General features: G+C 46.0%; 2 protein-coding genes across 3 annotated transcripts; both read left to right on the top strand.

The window, feature by feature from the left end:
- Positions 1 to 21: 21 nt before the first annotated feature.
- On the top strand, positions 22 to 2,478 carry LOC144144419 (dynein light chain 1, cytoplasmic). 2 transcript variants are annotated; one of them, XM_077675852.1, is made up of 2 exons: positions 22 to 180; positions 1,879 to 2,478. In XM_077675852.1, exon 2 carries the CDS (start codon positions 1,880 to 1,882, stop codon positions 2,147 to 2,149), a length of 270 nt encoding a protein of 89 aa, XP_077531978.1. In that variant the 5' UTR covers positions 22 to 180; position 1,879; the 3' UTR covers positions 2,150 to 2,478. The 2 variants fall into 2 exon arrangements, with proteins under 2 accessions (XP_077531978.1, XP_077531979.1); XM_077675853.1 differs by having other exon boundaries at positions 47 to 355.
- Positions 2,479 to 3,690: 1,212 nt separating this feature from the next.
- Positions 3,691 to 20,080, top strand: Coq5 (ubiquinone biosynthesis protein COQ3, mitochondrial). The gene is made up of 7 exons (XM_077675849.1): positions 3,691 to 4,102; positions 4,178 to 4,327; positions 6,718 to 6,894; positions 8,099 to 8,205; positions 11,495 to 11,583; positions 16,791 to 16,902; positions 19,826 to 20,080. Exons 1-7 carry the CDS (start codon positions 3,922 to 3,924, stop codon positions 19,925 to 19,927), a joined length of 918 nt encoding a protein of 305 aa, XP_077531975.1. The 5' UTR covers positions 3,691 to 3,921; the 3' UTR covers positions 19,928 to 20,080.
- The last annotated feature ends 808 nt before the right edge of the window (positions 20,081 to 20,888 follow it).

Consider the following 20,888-nt stretch of genomic DNA (forward strand, 5'->3'; position numbering starts at 1 on the left):
AAGCCAATCAGAACGCTGTTTTTACATTCTCCGGGCCAATCAGGGGTCGCCACTGGATGTAGGACGTGCACATTTCATTTGGAACTTCGCGTTCGCCGGCGGGTGGAAGCTGCGCAAGTTCTTCGCCGAGTACCTCGACTTCGAAGGGTCTACCTCCACGCTTGCGTGAAAAAACATCAAGTATGTAGTAGCTGCGTTTGCATGTTGGTCTGGCTCGGAAATAACCGCGTTCGGTGGCTTTATTAGGTCGCCGCACAAATCTGCGTCAGCGTGCTAAGCTCGGCGCGCGCCACTCTGCCTCCGAACCTCAGCGGGTGTGCTCTTCATTCATTGTTTCCGAAGCCTAATCAAGCAGGTAATGTTGCCCGCCAGCTTTGTAGGAAGGAATAGCGTGTACGCGTTTCGTGCGCCATGGCGCTTTTTCCGTGACATTGCCCTACTGCAGTTCGGCCAACATGTCGTCTTGCGTTCCGCGCTTTTCCCGGCAAACGAACTGACAAGCCTCACGTCAAAAGCACTAGGCACCGTAAGTGTCTTAAACCGTCGCGACTTTTGCTGAGTATTTCGAACGCCAGTTCGTCTACGGCAGGTTTCTAGAAAAAAGTGCCGAGAAATGCAACGATGAAGCATTACCGCGGGCGTTGCGTAGGTCTAGTAGAGAATGTGTCGCCTTGTAAGGAGAGGGCGTGCTGTAGTAAGGTGTAAGCCACGCGTTTCTTTCGAGCAGTTGGCTGTCGCCGTAATATTAGGAGCTGTTAGTAGCGCAGGCGGCTGCAGTCCGCGCGCGCATCGAAGTGGTGACATGCCGGCGCTAGCCGCACCTTTTGTCTACCTCGACCCCGATTGTCATGTTGGGCAACGTCCGAATGATAGCTGCTGAAGGCGCGTCTTCGGTTCGGTATTGCCGGTGTACAGGTTTACCGTTGTCGGGATAACGTCGTCTGATCGCCGCATTTTTATGCATTATTTTTTTTTGTCATTGCGCGCGTCTACCCCCTCCAAGCGTGTTTGGAGCGGCGGTTGTGTTTAGTTTTTTTTTTTTTCGGAATGTTACATGTCAAGTGTTTTCGGAGTGCGGCCGTTTCTCGTTGCTGCTTAGTGTTTTTGCGCACATTGTAATGATGACACCGTGTTTGCTCTGCCCGGCCCGCGCTTTGCGAACCGGTGCCGCCATTTTGGCGGAACCGGCCCGGCACCTCGTCTGCATTTATGGGGCTTGCACGAACGCCGTTACTTGCGCTAGTGCATTATGTGGTGCATTCAAAGCCATGAGGCTGAGCTACTTATGCGCTGGCTCGCGTGGCCGGTGTAAAGAATTTTGGAAACTTCTGGGTCGCGAACCGCACATGCTCACTACCTGATAAAATGGCGTAATAAAATGCAGCACCACCTTGAACTTACTTCGTGCAGGCTATCCGATCGGAATAAGGCTGTGTTAGCATTTTTCGTGTGTTATATTTTCTCGGTGTGTAATTTCGTTTGTGGATATTTTGAGTTGCTTTGTTTGGTGTTGCATTGGAAGAGCGCCCGGAAATGTAGTTTTGTGCGTAATGTCACGATAACCTGTTCGGTGTAATGACGGTTGCACGATCTTGTTGACACGTGCACTCGGCAACAATTAAAGGTTTCCTGGTGGACCGTGTAAAGCTTCCTAAGCAGCTCCCAGTAAGAGAACTTTCGAATGATTTTAGTTCGCTAAATTTACGCCAACTTGCCAACGTTTTCACATTTCACCATTTGTCATGGCCAAGGTATTTGTGGATGCTTATTGACCGCTGTTCTTCGTGATTAAAATACCAGTGCAGACCTCTCCTGCCAGTGGCTGCAGGTATGTTGGTGTTGACCGTTGCACGTTTATTCATCTGGCCTTTTCTGCAGGATGACTGACAAGAAGGCCGTGATCAAGAATGCCGACATGGCGGAGGAGATGCAGCAGGAGGCTGTGGACGTGGCCACGCAGGCCCTGGAGAAGTACAACATCGAGAAGGACATAGCGGCCTACATCAAGAAGGAGTTTGACAAGAAGTACAACCCTACCTGGCACTGCATCGTCGGGCGCAACTTTGGCTCGTACGTGACCCATGAGACCAAGCACTTCATCTACTTCTACCTCGGCCAGGTGGCCATCCTCCTCTTCAAGTCTGGTTGAGCGGTCGGCGACGGGGATGGGGAACGGGGGGAGGAGAGGCTAGGCGAGGAAGGAAGCTCAAGGATGTGGAGACGGAGGACTGGACACATTGGGGACACAAGCCTGGTGGTTGTCTTTGCAAAGTTGCCGCCACAGCAGCAGCAGGTGGTGCTTTCCGACAGGGGAGCAAGGTGGCCTCGTCTTCTTTCCTGCACAGCCGGAGAAGTGTCGACCATCGCTGCAGCAGCTCGAGCATCAAAAAAAATTTGTTTTCCCCTCTCATACTGTATCGCAGCCTTTCATGGCTTTTGTGCCACACAAGAGAAATGAAATTGTCCTGTCTCTTCTGACCCAGTCTAATGTTGCTGTAGGCTGCATGCTGTCTCCAGTGTTCACTCAACCTGTACACTTTGCTACTTTAATAGGGCAGTTGCTCCAGACAGCTTGCTCTATCCCCTTTGTCGTCATTGCTCCAGTCATTCAAACCTGTGCTTGCTACTGAGACTAGATGGTTCATCTTTTTTTTTTTTTTTTTTTTTTCACGTCCTAGGTTCTCTCGATGCGAGGGGGACAGTTCATTTGGGATGTATTCTCATTTTGTTCGTTGTTGAAGTGCAGAGTGTTTAATGCAGCCGAGCATTTCTCGCCAGTTTTCTTTTCCTTGTATAGCAACTTCCAGAAGGATTTAAGTGTGCGTGTGTATATGGCTTAATAAATTTTACTTCGCGAGTTCTTGTTCTAAAAAGGTGTTCCAATGTCTGGCTCAACGTGCGCTGTTTACCCCAAGAGGAACAGGCTCGCTAGTCGCAGGATTGTTAGGCGGACCTATGAATGCTGCCGTGATAGCTGGCAGTTATATATAGGCGGGACGTATGACTGACGAGGAAGTGCGTTGTATTGGCAGTCAGTGATGCGTTTGACTATCCATCGGCTTTGCTTTGCCAGTATGCAGTTTTGAGAGGGAAGTCTTCAGTGCGAGGCGCGGAGGCAAGCTGATGAGCTGGCGGTTTCTGAATAGGTTCGGACCAAAAATTAATCGTAATGTGGTGTGCGGCCCTCAGTCCGGGACTCCATGGGAGACTCATGCCGCCACGGCCCTTTGCACCAGCCTGAGCTAGGAATCCTCAGTGAAGTAAATGTGGAATGTCCGTCTGCAGCCAAGTCGTGGGCTTCCACGTCTGTGTGCGTCAGCGTGTTTCGTTCCAGGGAGTGCGCTGGGCTGTCCTCCCCACAGGAGAGCAAGAGGCTAAATTTTTCAGAGACCCAGCATTATCCTGGCTGCGAGCGTATTCATAAGGGAGAGAGACTTTATTACGCAATAATGCGAGAAGTGATCAATTACGCGCTGAAAATTGCAGCTATTCAGGTAATCTGCAACAACGAAACGTAACGATTTCGAAACTCTATTGGCGAATATAAGTGGTCGCCTTTGAGCAGGTTTTCTTGCTTCGAAAAGAAAACACCTGCGTATATTTTTTTTTCTTTTCTGTAGCAGGAAAACTTGCTCCAAGGCGTCCATTCGAGGAGGAAAAAAAAAATATTAAGTTTTGGTTGTGAGGTGGCTGCGACAAGTACGAAAACCATCCCTCTGGTCAAAATATCCACTGCATTTCAAGCGATGCTGCGTGTTGCAATGATAGCGAACTATTGAACCATAGAGCATGATGCGATGCATAGAGATTTTTAGTAAGTTGAAATCTTGGTAAATCAGCGACAACCTGACGCGCAGAATAAATTACGGACCGGGAAAAAAATAGCTTCCTCTTCGTTGCCAACATTGTGCATTCTGCAAGATGGCCGCTTCCTGTCGGCTGCATTTCGGGGCGATAGCCGTCGGAAAGAGATGTTTCGCCGCGTCCAGGAGGTTTCTGAATGGAAGTCCCCTGAGTTCTCCCCAAACAGAAGAAGCGCTCAAGGAGCACAATACGAGTTTTGGATTCGAAAAGGTTTCGGAGTACGAGAAGGCCGAGAAAGGCGAGTCTCGAGCGACTTCGTGCGTACATTTCTTGCCGCTTTCCTGGTTGTAACTTGTTGATACCCTGCGCGCAGTTCGCCAGGTCTTCAGCCGTGTAGCTGAGAAATACGACCTGATGAACGACGCCATGAGTGCGGGCATTCACCGGCTCTGGAAGGACAGGCTGATCGCAGTTCTCGGTCCGCTGCCTGGCATGCAACTCATCGACGTCGCTGGAGGCACGGGTACGGCGCTAAATTTACTGGGAACATTACATTGGAGCACGGCACTTCGGACAAAAAAGAAAGAAAGGCTTCTTAACCGTCAATGGTTAAGCCTGTGTGAATGATAACTATCTGCTAATCACAGGCTCGGTGGTAGCTGCAGGAGGAAAAGAACCGAGAGAGGAAACTAAGGCCTTTTTTGGAAAGCGGGAGGAAGTAAACAGAATTGCCGGAGCTGAGCAACAAGAGCTAAGCTGCCTGCAACGTGACGAAAATGGGAGAAAGATTCAAAAGAGTAAATACAGAGGTAACGAAGAAAAAGCTTGTAATCGGTAGAGGTAAAATGCTTGCACTCGTAGAAGAAACTGAATGTGAACAACGTGGATGAGGTAGAAAGAAAGCAGAAACGTTCTGCAGATTTGTACACTTGCAGTGCTAGTCCAGGGATAAGTACATTGAAGACTGTAGGTGATTTCACAAGCTGCATGCAGCACAGCGGATGCTACACTGCTTTCTCAACAATTCACCTGCATTAGCGCATGTCAGAAGAAACATGACAATCGACATATGAAATGTGGGATGACTTTTGCAGCCCCCACTTGGCAGGTAGAATAGGAAGGCTTTTGTAGCTGGCTACCGTAGAGTGTCGTGGTAAGTTAGACATGCTGATGTGGGTGGATTGTAGCCACTGTGCTGCCCACAACTTTTGAAATGAGCTTGGCGTGCAACGTTTCAACAGTAACTAAAGAGGAGATGGGGAAATAACTCAAGGGTATGAAAGCTACAAGAGATTACGGTAGAACCATGGATCCACTAAACGATAGAGGAAATATTGTACTAGGAAAGCTCGCAAAATTGTTCTCACAATGTCTCACCACTTTGAAGGGCCACGAGCCCACAAAAATTCCAACCTAATTCACAAGAAGCATAATTTCATATCTGAAAGCCATCAATCCACCCCCTGTTGTACCCAAGTTGTTTATCAAGGTAATAGTTAGCCACACAAGTGGAACCCTAAATTCGCGCCAACTGAGAGGAGAGGAGGGATTCAGGAAAAAAGAACCATCTAAAAGAAAGATACACGAAATGTAAAATAAAATCTGCATGTGGCATTAATAAATCATGAAAAAAGTACCTTACTCAGTGGAAACTGCCACAGTAATGGAAGCATTGACCGACCAGGGAGTAGAGGACATTTACATGGGACTCTTGGAAGACATGTGGAAAGAGTGTGCTGACACAGTAATTCTACATAAGGAGGTTGAGAAGTTGCTTATCAAAAAGGGTATGAGACGTGGAGACACCATTTCCCAGAAATTATGAACAGCCTGTCTAGAATATTAATTAAGAGGCCTGATAGGCAGAAGTCTAGAATGTGAGTAACAGGAGAATATTTGAATCACTTGAGATTGCTGACAACGGTGTTGTTTTCAGTGAATCTGAAGAAGAACCACAAAAAATGTCTCGAGAATTTTACTCAGAAAGCTTAGCCACAAAGGTTAAAGGTTAATATGAAGCAATCGGAAGTAATGTTGAACAGCCGTGCAAAGGGGCGCCCATTCAGCCTGACTTGCAATATGCTTGAAGGGATGGGCAAGTAGGTTTTCACTGCTGACCCACATCACAAGAAAGTGGGGATTGAAACCACAACAAAGAAATTCTGTAGCATTTGCATGGGAGTGTATGTTTTTGGCAGGCACTCACTTCTGTCATCAAAAAGAATGGCATGCAACAAATGCATACTTTTGGTGCTGACTTGTGAAACAGGAACAAACTTGGAGGCTTTACTGAACACCTTGAAAGGAAAGGGTCAGCCTAATTGGCCTTGGAAAGAAAGGTGGTAGGAGCACTGCTTAGGGATAGAAAATGACGTCTTGGATTAGAAAGCAGACCAAGGCGGAAGCCGTGCCAGCTCAAAATAAATGACGGGACCGGAACTGGATGGGGCTTGTAATCCGAAGGACTGACATCCAAGTAGCAGAGATGGCTACCAAGGGACAGGGATAGAGGGCAGGGGAGACGGATAGCTTGACGGAGGGAGGAAATAAGAGACTTCAAGGGCAATGATAAATTCGGGAGATGCTGGGGTTTAAAGTAGCTCATGATATATGAAGACGCCTTCTTCTTTCAGTAGACATAAATGTAGCTGTAAGGATGGTTGGGAAGCATATTTCCTGGGTGAATACTGGAAACTGCAAGTAGTGCACTTTTAGTCATTGTTACTCACATCAGCGTCAGTGTAAATGTTGGTCAGCACTACTCAGCGACACCTATATGAGTCCTCTAAGCTTATGTTTGTACACTTCAGTGTTACAAACATCCAACAATGCATGTAAGACAAGTTTTGTTGTTAGCACATTTGTGATTTTTCTGCATGCCATGTTGAGGAGCATCTGGTGCTGGCTTTGCAGGAGACATTTCCACTAGGTTTATCCAGGCCGTGCGGTATCAGGAACTCCAAGGGGAGGACAGGCTGGACATGGATGTCCATGGTGGAGCACTCGAGGGGCGCACACGAGCTCATGTGGTGGACATCAACCGGGAAATGCTTGAAGCTGGCAAACGACGGAATGGCCTCCTGTATCCTGGTGAGCGTTTTTCAACCGGATCTTGCCCTCTGGATGACATTTCGGGATGAACGCAGTCATGGACTTTATGCGTGCAGCGATACTGTCGAGGTTTTGGAAGTCATGTCTTGCATGTACGTACTTGTTTTGCTAGTCATGCTGATGATGGCTTCAGTTTTGTCTACTTATGGCTGTGAGATTAGAATTCTGTCATGTACGAAATCTTCACAAGTAACTGAGAAGCTTCTTGTCGTATTGGGCAATGTGTCTCGTCAGAGGTTCATTCAGGATGAATTGACGTGTTTCGAAACTTTTTAGGAAGGAGTGCTCTTATAAACTGAGAAATGTTTGATTTGTAGTTATTGATGATGATCGCTAGTCAAGGAAACATTGCATGTAGTCCTCGACTGTGAAAACAGAGGGGAATCAACGACCTGCCTGTGTTTAAAGGCAAAAACAGAAGACAAAAATTTAAACTGATGACAAAAATCACAGCCTAGTTAAATTATGTCCTCCAGCTTATGCTGGACTGAATGTCTGTTCATATGCTTCAGTCTTGTTTATGAAACCACATTAAATTATCTGGCCTTGTGAGGGATCTGAATGCGCGAAAACACAATAACAGTTAAAGTGCTTAGAGATTACACTGCTGAAAAGTTATTAACGACTGATTTCTGCTGTATGCATACTTGCTGAAAATGAATAGCTGTACAAGAAAATTTCATGGTTGTAAGTTTACTTTTTTTTTTTTCGAGAGAGAAAGAAGTGGTAAATGTGGTTATCGGATCATGAGCGAAAATGCTGTTTTCTATGGGTCGGGAATGCTCGCTCAAATTCAGATGCTTGCTCAATATATCTTGCAATAAATAGTCTCTTTGGGGTAGAGGCAGTCCTCTGACTCAAGGCTTTGAAGCTGTTATAACAGCTAAACTGGATTTCTAAATGATTTCTGCATCCTACATAGGGCATGGTACATTTCGCTCTTATTATTTTTCAGTCAATGCGGAGGTGATGTAATTTAATCCGGCAAGCATTCAATGCTGAAACGAAGTTGAGAGTCTTTGAAAGCAACATCTAGACGTTTAGGGACAAAGTCAACCTGGCCACAGCAGTTTTTAGTCCTAGTTATAGCAATGATAATTAATACTGCTGATTAAGTAAGTGGAAAACTTGAAGTGGTGTATATATAGGAAAAATAATGCCGAGCTCGTTGTTCTCTGTCCAGATATATCATGGACCCAAGGAGATGCTGAGGAACTGCCATTTGGCAGCAGCCAGTTTGACGCGTATACCATTGCCTTTGGGATTCGTAACGTCACCCACATTGATAGGGTAAGGACTTTTTTATCAGTGTGTGTTTTTAGCATAGTGAAGTCATTTTATGCTGTGCAGCAGCTTCATGTATGCCTTTGCTGTAACTTAACTACTGGAAATTGCTTTCAGCGGTGCAGTCATCCAAAAGTGCAAAGGTTGACACTGTTCTGTTTTCTCTTGCAGCCACTGTCCGAAGTTCAGTCTTAGAATCGGCACTAGGCAGTTCCGAGCTGCAACGGTGGCCTCATAGAATAGGCACTCATAATCGGCATTTTAAACTGGAAGAGACAGACTCCTCAATCTGCTTTCTGCGAGGTAGTCAAAATTAAGGGTACAGGAAATGCTTGTGGAAGATGACAGCTCTGTTTTGAATGCTTTTAGACATGTTGTTTGTTAAGAGCATCCAGCCACTGCCAGCGAGCACTGGATTTCATTATCCAGCAGCACAGATGGACATCTAAACAGAATGAGAGAGTCGTTTTAAATCTCAGCGGATCATTACACTTCCTCTTTTGTCTTGGCTTAGGGTGCTGACCAAGTGTTTGGTAGCCACTGTTTTGGTCTCATTGCCATTTGCCTATAAGGAAACCGAATAATTGTTTCTTTAGGGTGCCACAATTTTCTGTGCCAGTATCTGTTAGCTTTTATTAGAATTTATTTTATTTTAGTTTAACTCTCTTACTCGGTAAGAGTTCTACCTTCTTACCAGCCTTTGTTGGTAAGGAGGTAGAACTCATGCTTCCCTTTCCCTAGCTACAGCAAGCTTGCTGCTGTGTTAGGCTTCAGAATTGAAATATTCGAGATTTTCTTCCGGTCTGATGCGCAAACATTTTTGACCTGTCAGTTATCAGCCAAGGAAGCATCGGTGGCATCCTTTTTAGCATTCCTTGACTTGTGTTATTCCAGATAAGGTAATAATCCAAAACATGCCATGCATGGAGTTTGTTGCTCCACAGTGCCCCACTAATGCAGACATCGCAGCTGCATCCCCCTTTGTCATAAAACTCTGCAGAGACTTGAAACGGCGACACGGTTCTTTCAGCACAGTTCACAGTAGCAAGCAATCTTGTCGGTGTAGGGGCTGAAAGCTTTGCTGGATGTTTTCTGTACTCCTCATGGGTGCAACGCTCTTGACTGGTGTCCTTCCTCACGGTCACTACCAGTCATGGGCACGTTACCAGTAAAAAGTAGCAGTGTTACACTTACAGTTCCCTAAGCCAAAAAAGTAACTCTGTTACAGTTACAGTTACTGTGACAAAGTGACTTCGTTACTTTTCCATTACTGTATAAAACTTAGCAATAGAGCATAAAACAAGTGATAAGGTTCATTTATTAAGAACGTATGAAGGCACGCGGGTAGTCGAAATTGCACCTTGTACAACCCTAGACGAACGGAACCCAAATATGGGAGCACGCTCAGCCCCAACACCAACAATCGTCGTGTACGCCTCTTTTTATTGTATAGACTTTTTGGTTGATGCGTCCTTGGTATGCCTATGGGTGCCCCATTTTCGGTGGGCTTCCTGCAGTGGTATTCCTTTACAAGGGAAGGCCAGCTTCCTTCTATGCAAAGGTGTAATTTCCAGTTTCTTTTGTTTTTGTTTCCGCTCGACTCAAGACGAAGTATAAGTTTACGAATTCTCCTTAAAGACTGACCCCAGGCCTCGGTCGTCTGCAGCGAAGATAATTCTTTTAGCGACCTCCTTTCCTTAACCACGAGGGGAGCCGTGTTGTGGAAATGTGAAAAGTGGAGATTATAGGGGAAATAAGAAAGTCCGAAGAATTGAAAAGATGAATCGAAGAATCGGCGGCCATTAGCGAGTATTGCTGTGACTATCTTTTTATAAACAAGGAAGTAACTGTAACGGCATTTACCGTTACAGTTACTGTGTAAAAAAGTAACAGTGTTATAGTTACAAGTTCCTTTAACTTTAAATTAACTAGTTACAGTTACAAGTTACTGAAAAAAGTAACTAGTTACTGCCCAAGACTGGTCACTACATTCATGGGATGGAGCACAAATGCATGTGCTCATAGGTCATATAATCACTGTGTCTACTACTTTTTATTATGTAATTGTTGCAGGTTCAGTATTCTTTTTATGAAAATTATCTCATACTTTCCTGATCCTATTGTTAACTGCAAGTATCATTTTAGCAAAGTTGCATGAATTCAAAGGATGATCTTCGTACATGCTTGTAATCACTAACAAAGCCTAGCCCTCATATGAGCCAAAATGTGCACAAAAGTAGCCAGGTTGCTGACTTAAAATTTGCTTTGTGAAACACAGACACAGAACAGCCGAAAGTATGTAGCCACCAACAGCAACCCGGCCTAGAACCAAATGCATAGGTGCAGCATGGAGCTCCCTCGTCCCTTTAGAAACCTGTAGCACGGGCTGTCAGGCGCACATACTTTAACAAAAGTTTGAATTTAGTCTGTATTGTTAATGTACTGTTATGTAACATCACCACCCAGAAGGCTTGCAGGGCTTGTGTTTTGGGATAATTTTGTTTTAAGATTTTTACCATGCTAGGAATATCTCCTATTATAACTGGAACTTGTGCTGGCCACCCCATTGTATGAAGGTGCCTATGCACTTCTACTGGGGTAATGGAACAAGGGATGTCTTCGTCCTGAGGGTGGAGTGCTTATCACGTCATCTTTTACCGACCTCAGGAGGTAGGCTTGGAGCATGTGGAAGCTAAAATGTGTTGGGGGTTTTGGCATGGCCAATCCTCCTTGCCTTAGCAGTTTTCGCACATGCCACTCACAAGGGGGGTACAGATCCTAGACTATGGGACACGACCGTCTATTTCAGTTATATAAATTTATCACTTTCCGTAGCAATTTTAATAGGGTAATGGCTTTGAAAAGATGGCAGCAATAATAGAAAAACAAGCAGGGGAGTTAGCATTCTGGCAACATGACAAAGTGGTAACAAAATGCGGCTTTGAGAAAGCATGCTGGATTTGCCTACTGCCTACAATTACAAACTGTCAAACCAAGAGTTGCCTACAAGTTTTAGCTAGTACAGGCTGCCATTCGTGAGAATTAATGTGCTTAGTGGCTAACATATTGAAAAAGCTACCTAGATTTCTAGCTTGAACCTTTTTCTGTTCGTTCACAAAAATCTTTCTGACAGGCAACTCTGTGTGGCCACAGTTGCCAGCTCATAGTGGAACAGTGATTTCTGTACTGAACAGAGGGCCACAGAATTTTCTTCCTTGTTTCCTTGTGTCATGAGCTTGAAACTCTTGAGCAGTGTGCGGCTTCCTCCCTTTCTACCCTCTGTACTCCGAAACAGGTGCTGAGTGAAGCGTTTCGTGTGCTAAAGCCTGGAGGAAGGTTTCTGTGCCTAGAGTTCAGCCAAGTGGAAAATCAACTGCTGCGCAGGTGAGCTATATTGGGCAAACGTGTAGTTGCAAGTTTCGTCCTGTGTGTATTCTTTTAATGCAGAAGCATTAAATGGCCCATTGAGCTGGGAAGCCATTGTCCAGTGTCTGCGGTGGTGCAATGGCTTGTTAAGGCTGACGCTGAAAACGGAAGGAATAAAAGGGGAGTAACTGGGTTGGAATAAAGGAACGAATAAAATCTGGGATGAACACAACAGCTGCTTATGTCAGTGCATCCACCTGGCAGTAGGGATCCATAGTCTGGGATCCCCTAGCCACGGCTGGCTATGCGGGCCCTTTTCACAAGGTCAAGCTGGAACGTAGGGGCCTTGCTGGTCCATCCATTGTTTTTTGGAGGGGTTGGGGCTGAGTACCAGACCTGCTGTTTTCTGGTTCTCTCAAACCTGATGGTATAGGGTGCCGGGGGCTAAGCAGTAATATTCCGTTGGGTAGACGGCATGGAGAGGTAGGTGTTAGTCTGGAGTCATCCGAGTGTGGTGGCTTTATGTGGTGTGGATTGGCAGAAATTTGTTGTTTATGCTGGTGATCTAACAGAGGGGCTCTGTGCACTGCAAAAGAGGTTCTGGGTTTAGGTGCAAGGGCTGTTCATTTTCCCATGAGAGAAGCAGCCTGGTGTACATAAGCATGGGCAGCGGCTTGAGCCGTCTCATACCCCTCAAGGGATTCGTGTCCGGGAACCCACATTATATATACTTTGGGAATGTTCAGCCTTCTCTGAAGGAGGTGAAGGGCCCTTTGGGAAATGCAAACTTGTTGGTTATTCATGCAAACAACACACAACTAGGTCCACCTTTTGTGAGCTGTGGTTCAGAGGATTAGTGCTAGCCTCGCTTTGTGGAGGCCCCTGGTTCGAATCCCTGTCCACCAAACTTTCTTTCCTGGAATTTTGTTCTCCTTGCACTGTCAGTCGCATTTAGGACCATGCTTCAGTCACGTCGATGCAGGACACCGGTCTATCCTGTATGGGGCATTGAAGGCTGTTGTCGTCTTAGTAGAAGTAATAAATCAGGGTATTCTCCCCATTTCAGGGTGCTTACTGCAGAGGCTTGTGGCAGATCATTTCTTGGCCAGGCTGTAGCAATGTAGTGATAATCATCATCATCACCATCATCATTAAAAGCCTGTTTAGGTCCACTGCAGGACAAAGGCCTCACCCACTGACCTCCAGCCGCTCCTGTGCTGTGCTGCCCGATTCCATTCTTGGCCTCCGAATTCTCTTATTTCATCTCTCCATCGAGTTAATGGCCTTCCCCGTCTTCTAGTCCAGTCTCTCGGTACCCATTCTGTTACCCTCGGGGTCCATCAGCTGTCGGTTCGTCTTACTACATGGCCAGCCCAAGTCTACTTCTTTTTCTTAATTTTAACGATGATGTCTTCTACTCGAGTTTGCTCCCTGATCCAGAATGCTCGTTTCCTGTGCCCTCCACCATACCTACCCCAGCCAATATTATAGTACCTGCAACTTTTGTCCCCAGCCAGGCACCCTGCACCATATGGTCTGGGAGTGCCAGCAATCCCCATCCCCCACACCCAATCCTGCTGTTCTGCTGATTCACTGAGTAAGACCATATCATCTGCAAACCTCAGATGAGTCAAGTATTCCCTGTTCTGTAAACCTGCGTTTTCCCAGTCAAGCTACCTGAATACCCCCTCCAGACATGCTGTGAACAGTTTTGGTGAGATGGTATCTCCCTGTCGCACTCCCTTTTGGGTCGGAAACTTGTCGCTGTGCTTGTCTTTGCTTGTGAAGGATTATCTTCCCCGTACATTCCTTATATAGGTCGTCTAGGGGTCTTATGTAGGTCTCTTCTGTTCCTTGGTTTTTCAACGCTGCCAGCACTGCTCCGCTGTCTATTGAATCAAACGCTTTTTCATAGTCCATAAATGTCATGTAAAGAGGTTTATTATACTCTGCAGATTTTTCTATTACAGTAAAACCTCATTACAAAAGACACTCAAGAAACCCGGGAAACATATGTCTCTTGTAACCAAGGTCTCTCATAACCGAAAATTCTAAATACACTGTGGAATTGTAAATGACCACTTCGTTATACATCAGCATTAAAGTGTATTTAGACAGGTTGTCGAGAAAGCGCTTACTGTGACTGAAGAAGTCATTCATAGTAGTTTTTGAGACAGCAGATCTTATTAGATTCCTTCACTACCTTTGTGAGTAAGCCACTTCACTTTGCAAGCCTTCCTGCTCTCGAAATACCATTAAAGTGCTCTTAGACGTTTCTCCGCCTCAACTGCTGACACTTTCTTCCCTGCTAGATCCCCGTCGTCCTCCTCTGCTCATCCTCTAGGGAACCACTTGCTTGTGCAAGGATCATTGTCTGTGAGCTCCTCGAAGCATGCAGACGCAAAATCCTCAAAAGGTTCTGGAACCTTTGCAGTCTCTTGGATGCAGGCCCAAGCTCATCTTCAGGGCTGTTTCCCACGACGTCTTTCGTATAAGGCCTCTTTCCCATCATGTCTCTTCTAAATAGTAATAATTTACTCTACAAACCCACAAAAGTTGCTGTTATGCTCCATACGGGTGGTCGTTTTAGAGCGCTCTGAAGCCCTCCGGAAAGCTACTCCGTGTTTGGGTGGTTGAAATCAGGTGGTTCGGGTAGTCCTCCACTCTGAGCACCTATGACTACTCTGACTTCGAAGTGGGAGCGCCGCCAAAATATGGAGGTGATCAGGTCATGTGACCCCGGCCACCGCCGATACTCGCCCATACCCATCTGCCTAGTCGGTGGCGTTCGCTGAGGCCTTGCCAGCGGTCTGTTGTGATCATATTTCGATGTTTTTGCTTCTCATGCTAGTACTGAAGGCATCTACGCATCATGTCGAATAGGACACGTCCGTTCTGAAGGCCGCCATTTGTTGAAACACCTTGGCCGGTCTGGCTGTTTGCAGTAGCCGTGCTGGCCGCGCCGCGGCGTCACAGTCGCTTGCTGCACTAAGATCGGTTGCGTGTTTGGATGGGAGAGGTGACTCTTGCTCAGATTGGGAGAAGCGTCTGCATCGGCGTACTCTGAGCCAGAGTATCAGAGCGACTACCCAAATACAGCATTAGTAACAGAGTGTCTCTTGTAGCCTTGCCTCTTTTATACAATGTTGCTAACATTTCAAACATAGGAAAGCCAACCAAACCATTTTCAAGTGTCTTTTCTAAGCAAGTGTCTCTTATAACAGAGTCTCTTGTAACGAGTTTTAACTGTACTTGATTGAGGACATGGATTGATTGATTGATTGTAGGGTTTAATGCGCCGACGCAACGCAGGTGATGAGGCGCGCCGTAGCGGAGGGCTTCGGATTAATTTTGACCACGTGGGGATCTTTCACGTGCGCCGAAATCGAGGACATGGATCCATTGTAGAGTATCCTTTGCAGAGTATCCATTGATCTGTTGTAGAGTATCCTTTTCTAAACCAAGCCTGTTCCGTGGGTTGTTGAAAATCAAGGCGGTCACTTATGCAGTTAACTATTACCTTGGTTAACAGCTTGTGAAAAACTGACAGTAGGCTGGTGGGTCTGTAATTAAATTCTTAAGGTCTTTGTTGTCTCCCTTCTTGTGAATCAGAACTGTGTTGGCGTTTTTCCGTGCCATGGGTACTTTCAAAGTCCTTAAGCATTGTGAGAATAGTTTAGCAAGCTTCTCCAGTACAATATCTCCACTCTTTTTTAGAAGGTCCACGCTTATGCCATCCTCGCCTCCACAGTTGCCTCTTTTCGTACCCTTGAGCACCTTTTCTACTTCCTCTTTAGTTACTAGCGGAACATTGCAAGATAAGCTTGTGGGTTCAGTAGTTTTCTCTGGTGCAACGTCGCTGGTGTGTAGCATTGTGAAGAATCCTTCTGCTATTTTTATTATCTCGTCCATATTGTGCATAATGTTACCCTGTTCATCTCGAGATGTGTAAAATCTGCCTCTGCCAATAGCCAGCTTCCTCCTTGTTGCCTTCAAGCTTTCTCCTGTTTTCAGCGTTTTCTCGATCACTGCCATGTTGTATGCGCTCCTTCGCTCTACTTTTATTAATCAATTTGGACAGCTCCGCTAATTCAGTTCGACTCATGTACTTGACAATTTCATGTTCTTATGTTTCACAATAAGTTCCCCAGTTTTCTGCGTTAGCTTGCCATTATATTTCCTACATGCTGCTTCTCCCACAGATGCTGCCGAGTCTGTGATTGCCATTGTTAGGTTGTCATTTAGCATGTCAACGCTGTCATCTTTCTCATCAGTTGAAAGTGCGAATTTATTCTGTAGGGCTATTTTGAACTTCTGCGACCTGGCTCTGGCTGACTCCACGGTGGGTTTTCTATGTTTTGCAAGTCTCCCTATTTCTCTTTTGAGATTTAGCCTCATTTTGCACCTAACCATTCTATGGTCGCTGCTCCAAATTTTGCTTAGCACCTCCATGACCTGCACAATACCTGGGTTGTCACTTAAATTGAAATCAATTGTGTTTTTGTTCTCCCGTTGGGACTTTTTCATGTCCATTTCTTATTCTTTCGTTTGCGGAAGAATGTGTTCATTAGCCTCCGGATATTTCTTTCCGCAAGTCCAACCGGTGTATCTCTGCGGCAATTGTGAGTGCCTATTCGAAAGTTTTCCACTGGCCTTTTTCCTACTCTCCTTTCACGTATTTTTGCGTTAGTCTCCCATCACAATCGTCGATTGTGTTGTTCCTTTGTTCATTGCTGATTCGACATCTTCGTAGAAACTATCTGCTGCCTCGTCATCGTAGCTAGTTTTCGGTGCAAAGCTTGCACTATCTTTAACTCGTGTTGCTTGTTCAGCTTGATCATGACGACTCCAACCCTTTCGTTAATACTGGAGAATTCCTCTACATTCCCTGCTATCTCTCTGTGGACTAGAAATCCCACCATGCGTACTTTTGTTTCGTGACGTCCTCAGTAGAATGCAATGTGCCTGCTGCTCACTCCATGAGGCCTCCTCCTGTTCCTCTAACCTCACTTAGTCTTATGATATCCCGCTTAATGTCCCAGGGCTCCCCTAATAAATAGTACAGCTAAGCTTCCCACACTAGACAGGGTTCACGTGTTAAATGTTGAATATATGGATCACTTACAGCAAAGGAGAGAGGGAAGTCTACCTGAAAGAGGTGTCCTGCTTCTACTGTAACAGTTTTCTGACCGTCTTGCTGACCCTTTAATTCTTTCCCCGTGCAGCTTTTATGATAGCTACTCCTTCCAAGTCATACCTGTCATGGGCCTGCTGTTGGCCCGAGACTGGAAATCGTACCAGTACCTTGTGGAAAGCATCCGCAAGTTCCCAAACCAGGTGAGGTCCCCATGGTGGAGTGCAGACTCCTCATCAGTATTTCGATTTGTGCTGGATTGAGGGAGGGCCGAGAGAGTGGGAAAGGCACGCAGGGGGAGAGTGCCATAAAATACCGAGCTGGCGTCCACCTGATATTTGTAGGTAATCATGAAATATTTATGAGGGCGGGGGGGGGAGCTTGGTAGGAACAGGCGTCGGACTAAGTAAGGGCTCAATCTGCCATGTGTGACCTATATGGAGTTCTACACGTGGAGCTAGCAACTGCTGCAAGCGTCCACCCCACAAAATTTTATGATTATCCAGGAATATTAGGTTGGCGCTAGTTGGGTATTTCACTGTAAGCTGATAAAGAGGTAGTGTGCGCGTGCACATGTGCATGCATGCGCCCATGCAAGCAAATTTTGTTTGTACATTTGTGCCAGTCTTTTGCTGACTTTTGGAATAGGCATATGCAAAGATTTTTGTTGCTCAAATACAGTAGACTCGTGTCAATTCAAACTCGAAGAGACCCCAGGATTTTGCTTGAATTATCAGAAGTTCTCATAAATATGTCTCAGTGCACCATAAATACTTGTGTTGTAAAAACAACAAAAAACAAGTTCGAAAGATAGGTCACGTGCTTTGGCGCGTGTGGAGCTAGCCGAAGGTTGTGCGTGTCATTTATTGTACATGCCCTGCCGGCCATCTTTTATTTTTCCCTTCTCAATCGACTTGCAGCTCTTGGTGCATGTGGTTTCACATTGCTATCTGTATGCTTTTTTGGTGACTGTTAGTGATATGGGGATGCAAATGTGCAGCTAGAAGCACCAAACACAGCAGATATTTTGCGGGCAAGGACGAGCAAAAAGTACGAATTATCCGTATTTTTGCAATGGAACAGTTTTAATTAGGCGGCTTTAAAATACATAAAAAATATAGCGGGCCAACCAAAATACAGCAAAACCTCGTTGATGCATATTAATATAAAACGTGAGAAGAGAAACTTACTATCTGGGAAAACATACGATCTGCCGCAGTGAGAAAAAAAAGCAATCGACAGGTGAACATAAGCATTTAGTAGGATTTTTCACTTGTACATGTCTTTCGACGTCTGCTGGCGCATGCTGCAGCCCTTTGAGAGCAAGAGCTCCTTCCCTAAACACTGCAGACTTTTGCCCGCACTGCAACTATCCTTTGCACTAAAGTAACTCCGCGCCACTTCCAAGCCGACAACAACCTGAGCATATGTGGCCACTGGAGGCGTCACCTCTTTCTCCCCGTTGTCGCTGCCATCCTTCTTGGAGGCTTCGTCCAGCACTGGCGCTGCTTCTTGGCATGATTCTGCCGCAATTTCTTCCAAAGTTAGCGTTTCGCACGTTGGTACGTCATTATACAGGCAACGTTGGCTAAAGGCAGCCGCGTTACCAAGTGACTCCAGCAAGCCCAGCGCTGCGGGGAAGCTGCTACGGTGACACAGGCTGCCCGACTGCCACTTGGCGCCTGCCTGTTGCGCCGTGCGTGCTGACGCTCGGTCCACACACACGCCAGCATGTTTTTGTTCACTGTAAAATTTGCCCTCGAGTCATATTTGGAGAAAATTTTTAAAATATGAACATACTTACTGGGAAATAATGTTATTTAGGAATGTAGTGACCGGGAAAAAAACACCGTAATGCTATAGGGCATATTTAGTGTTCACAATTGAGAGCGTAGTGACCAGGAACGTATCAGCAGGTTCTACTATATTACAGTTTGTTTGAATTGCCCAAAAATTTGAATTATTGCAAGTCTACTGTTTTCTAAAAATAATGTGTAAATTACTTGGTATGTGATTCGATGGAAATTTGGCAGTTCAATGATTTCAGAGTACTATGGTATGTATTCGGTGGTAACGAATAGTGTAGGTTTGGTTGTTTTTTCCCCAAGAAAAATGCGTCATGTGTGAAGTGCCTTACCAATGCAAGGTAAATCTAAGCCTGCATTTTTTAAATTCATGATAGCTGCCTTGCGTTTCTTGCACACACTGCGACCCTGTAGCTAAATGTAATCTGAACGAACAGCATGACATGAAGTAATGTCAAGAACAGAAAAATTTTATTCAAGGCCTAACCTTTTATCACGGTGTCGACACTGATACTGTTGGGCATAGGAAGCCCATTTAGGGCTACTGCTAAAAATAAACCCAGTTCCACCCAGTGTGAAAATGGCAGAGCTGTGGCTCCTTTGTGTCGGCTCGAATGTAAATGAGCGTTTGCCGGAGAGTGGCAGTGCCGTCACCGTGGAAATTCCACGGTTCATGCAAAGAATTCAACACCTAAGCATCAGCGGAGGGAGAGGAACCCACCCTGGCGAGACCACTGCGCCCTCTATCCGTGGGTCTGGGGACTACCTCGCTGGCGGTTCCCAAAGCCACCAATAGAGGCCGCCAGCGGGTCTGGGGACCTGCTCCTACTTTTGCGTGACGCATGACCTACAGCAGACGGACAGAAAGGCTCAACCTTGAACAGCTCTGTCATTAAAAAACTTACGGGTATTACTGCTTGGTGCATCAGATGCAAAGAAATTCTCTAGGCTACAATTGGGGCCTTGAGAATTGCTTTGCCGTTGTCGAAGTTTACCAACCACTGTGTGAGTTGCGTGAATATGAATGGCCAGTTAAGTTTTTATTGCAGTGTTATGGCAGCTGCAGGTTACCTCTTTTTGCCACTGTTTGAATTATCCACTTCGAAAATTTTTATTCACTTTGAAGGCAAAATTAAAGCACAGGGCTTTAAACTATTCAAAGAAAGTATGTTCGGCCGACTAGCATCTTTTGGTGCTTTTGTGCATTTTCACCCTAAATGCCTTTGCAAAACTGAAAGGTTTGTAAAGCTGCTTTCCTGTAAAAGAAAGTGAAGTGTATTCTAGTGCAATTTTTGATTCTGGGTTGTATGGACAAATGCAGGAGCTGTTCGCAGATATGATCGAGACGGCGGGTTTTAAGGAGGTCACCTACGAGAATTTATTTGGAGGAGTTGCAGCCATTCATTCTGGATTCAAGTTTTGAACTTCAGATTGGCATTTCAATGCCCTAGCAGAGAGCCTCCCTTGGGCTTTAACTCCCTTACTCTTGTTTTCCCTATCATTTGTACACAAACAGTACAAATTTTGTATCCATAGTGACAGATAAAAATATAGCAATTTCTGTATTTATTGAAAAGTTTGTGTGTTGTGTGCATATTTTTGCTCCAGCTCGTTCACTGGCGCACAGTTTTGGGAAGTCCTACAGCAGGTTCTCATTAAAGCAAACTAGAGAAGTTTGTGTGAATTTTGTTCAGCTCCCCTGGAATTAGTAACACAGGTACACAGTTTATCAGTTGCTGTGAATCACCACTTTTAATCGGGTGTAAAGTGTGGACAGTTGTTTGGCCATGTTGTCAATGGTTGCAGTTTCAGGACGTTATCTTGCTTCTGTATGGTGTGGGAATTGTGGAAACCCGCCATACCGACTCAATACGTGGTAAGCGCTCCAAGATCCGCGCAGCTCTTCGATGATGCCGCAGCAAGCTTGCGCAATAGGATGGCAACTACACGTGGGTTCGCTTGCGCCACGAGAGATGGTGCCACCGATTCGGCATGCTTGGAGGCGGGGAGCTCGAGAGCCGCTTTGGCGGCGAGGCAGCTGTGGCGAGTGGGGACTTCGGCAGCGGCGCTGGGCGCAACCAGTTGGTTTCGTTGAGCGTGTACAAGATAGCATGTGGCGGCGAAGCGACTCGGCGACTTCCCCTCCAGCCTGGACCCACCATCGTCCACCGGTAGCGGCAGATTCGAACGACTGCGACCGCTTGAGCAACGCGGGACCTGTCAACGATGTAGATGACGGGAGCGCTAGGGTGGTTTTGGGAATAAACCCCTTTGGATGCTGGCGTCGGTTGCCTGTCTCTTGCCTGCCTCCCACGCCAACACCGTTGACACGGCAGCCGCATGTGGAGGATCGTCCGAGTCAGACCCATACCCACAATGGGTAG

The sequence above is a fragment of the Haemaphysalis longicornis genome, unplaced genomic scaffold (genome assembly GCF_048455015.1).
Source record: "Haemaphysalis longicornis isolate Haplotype H1 unplaced genomic scaffold, Haemaphysalis longicornis Haplotype H1 scaffold_7, whole genome shotgun sequence".
In the NCBI taxonomy this organism is placed as follows: domain Eukaryota; kingdom Metazoa; phylum Arthropoda; class Arachnida; order Ixodida; family Ixodidae; genus Haemaphysalis; species Haemaphysalis longicornis.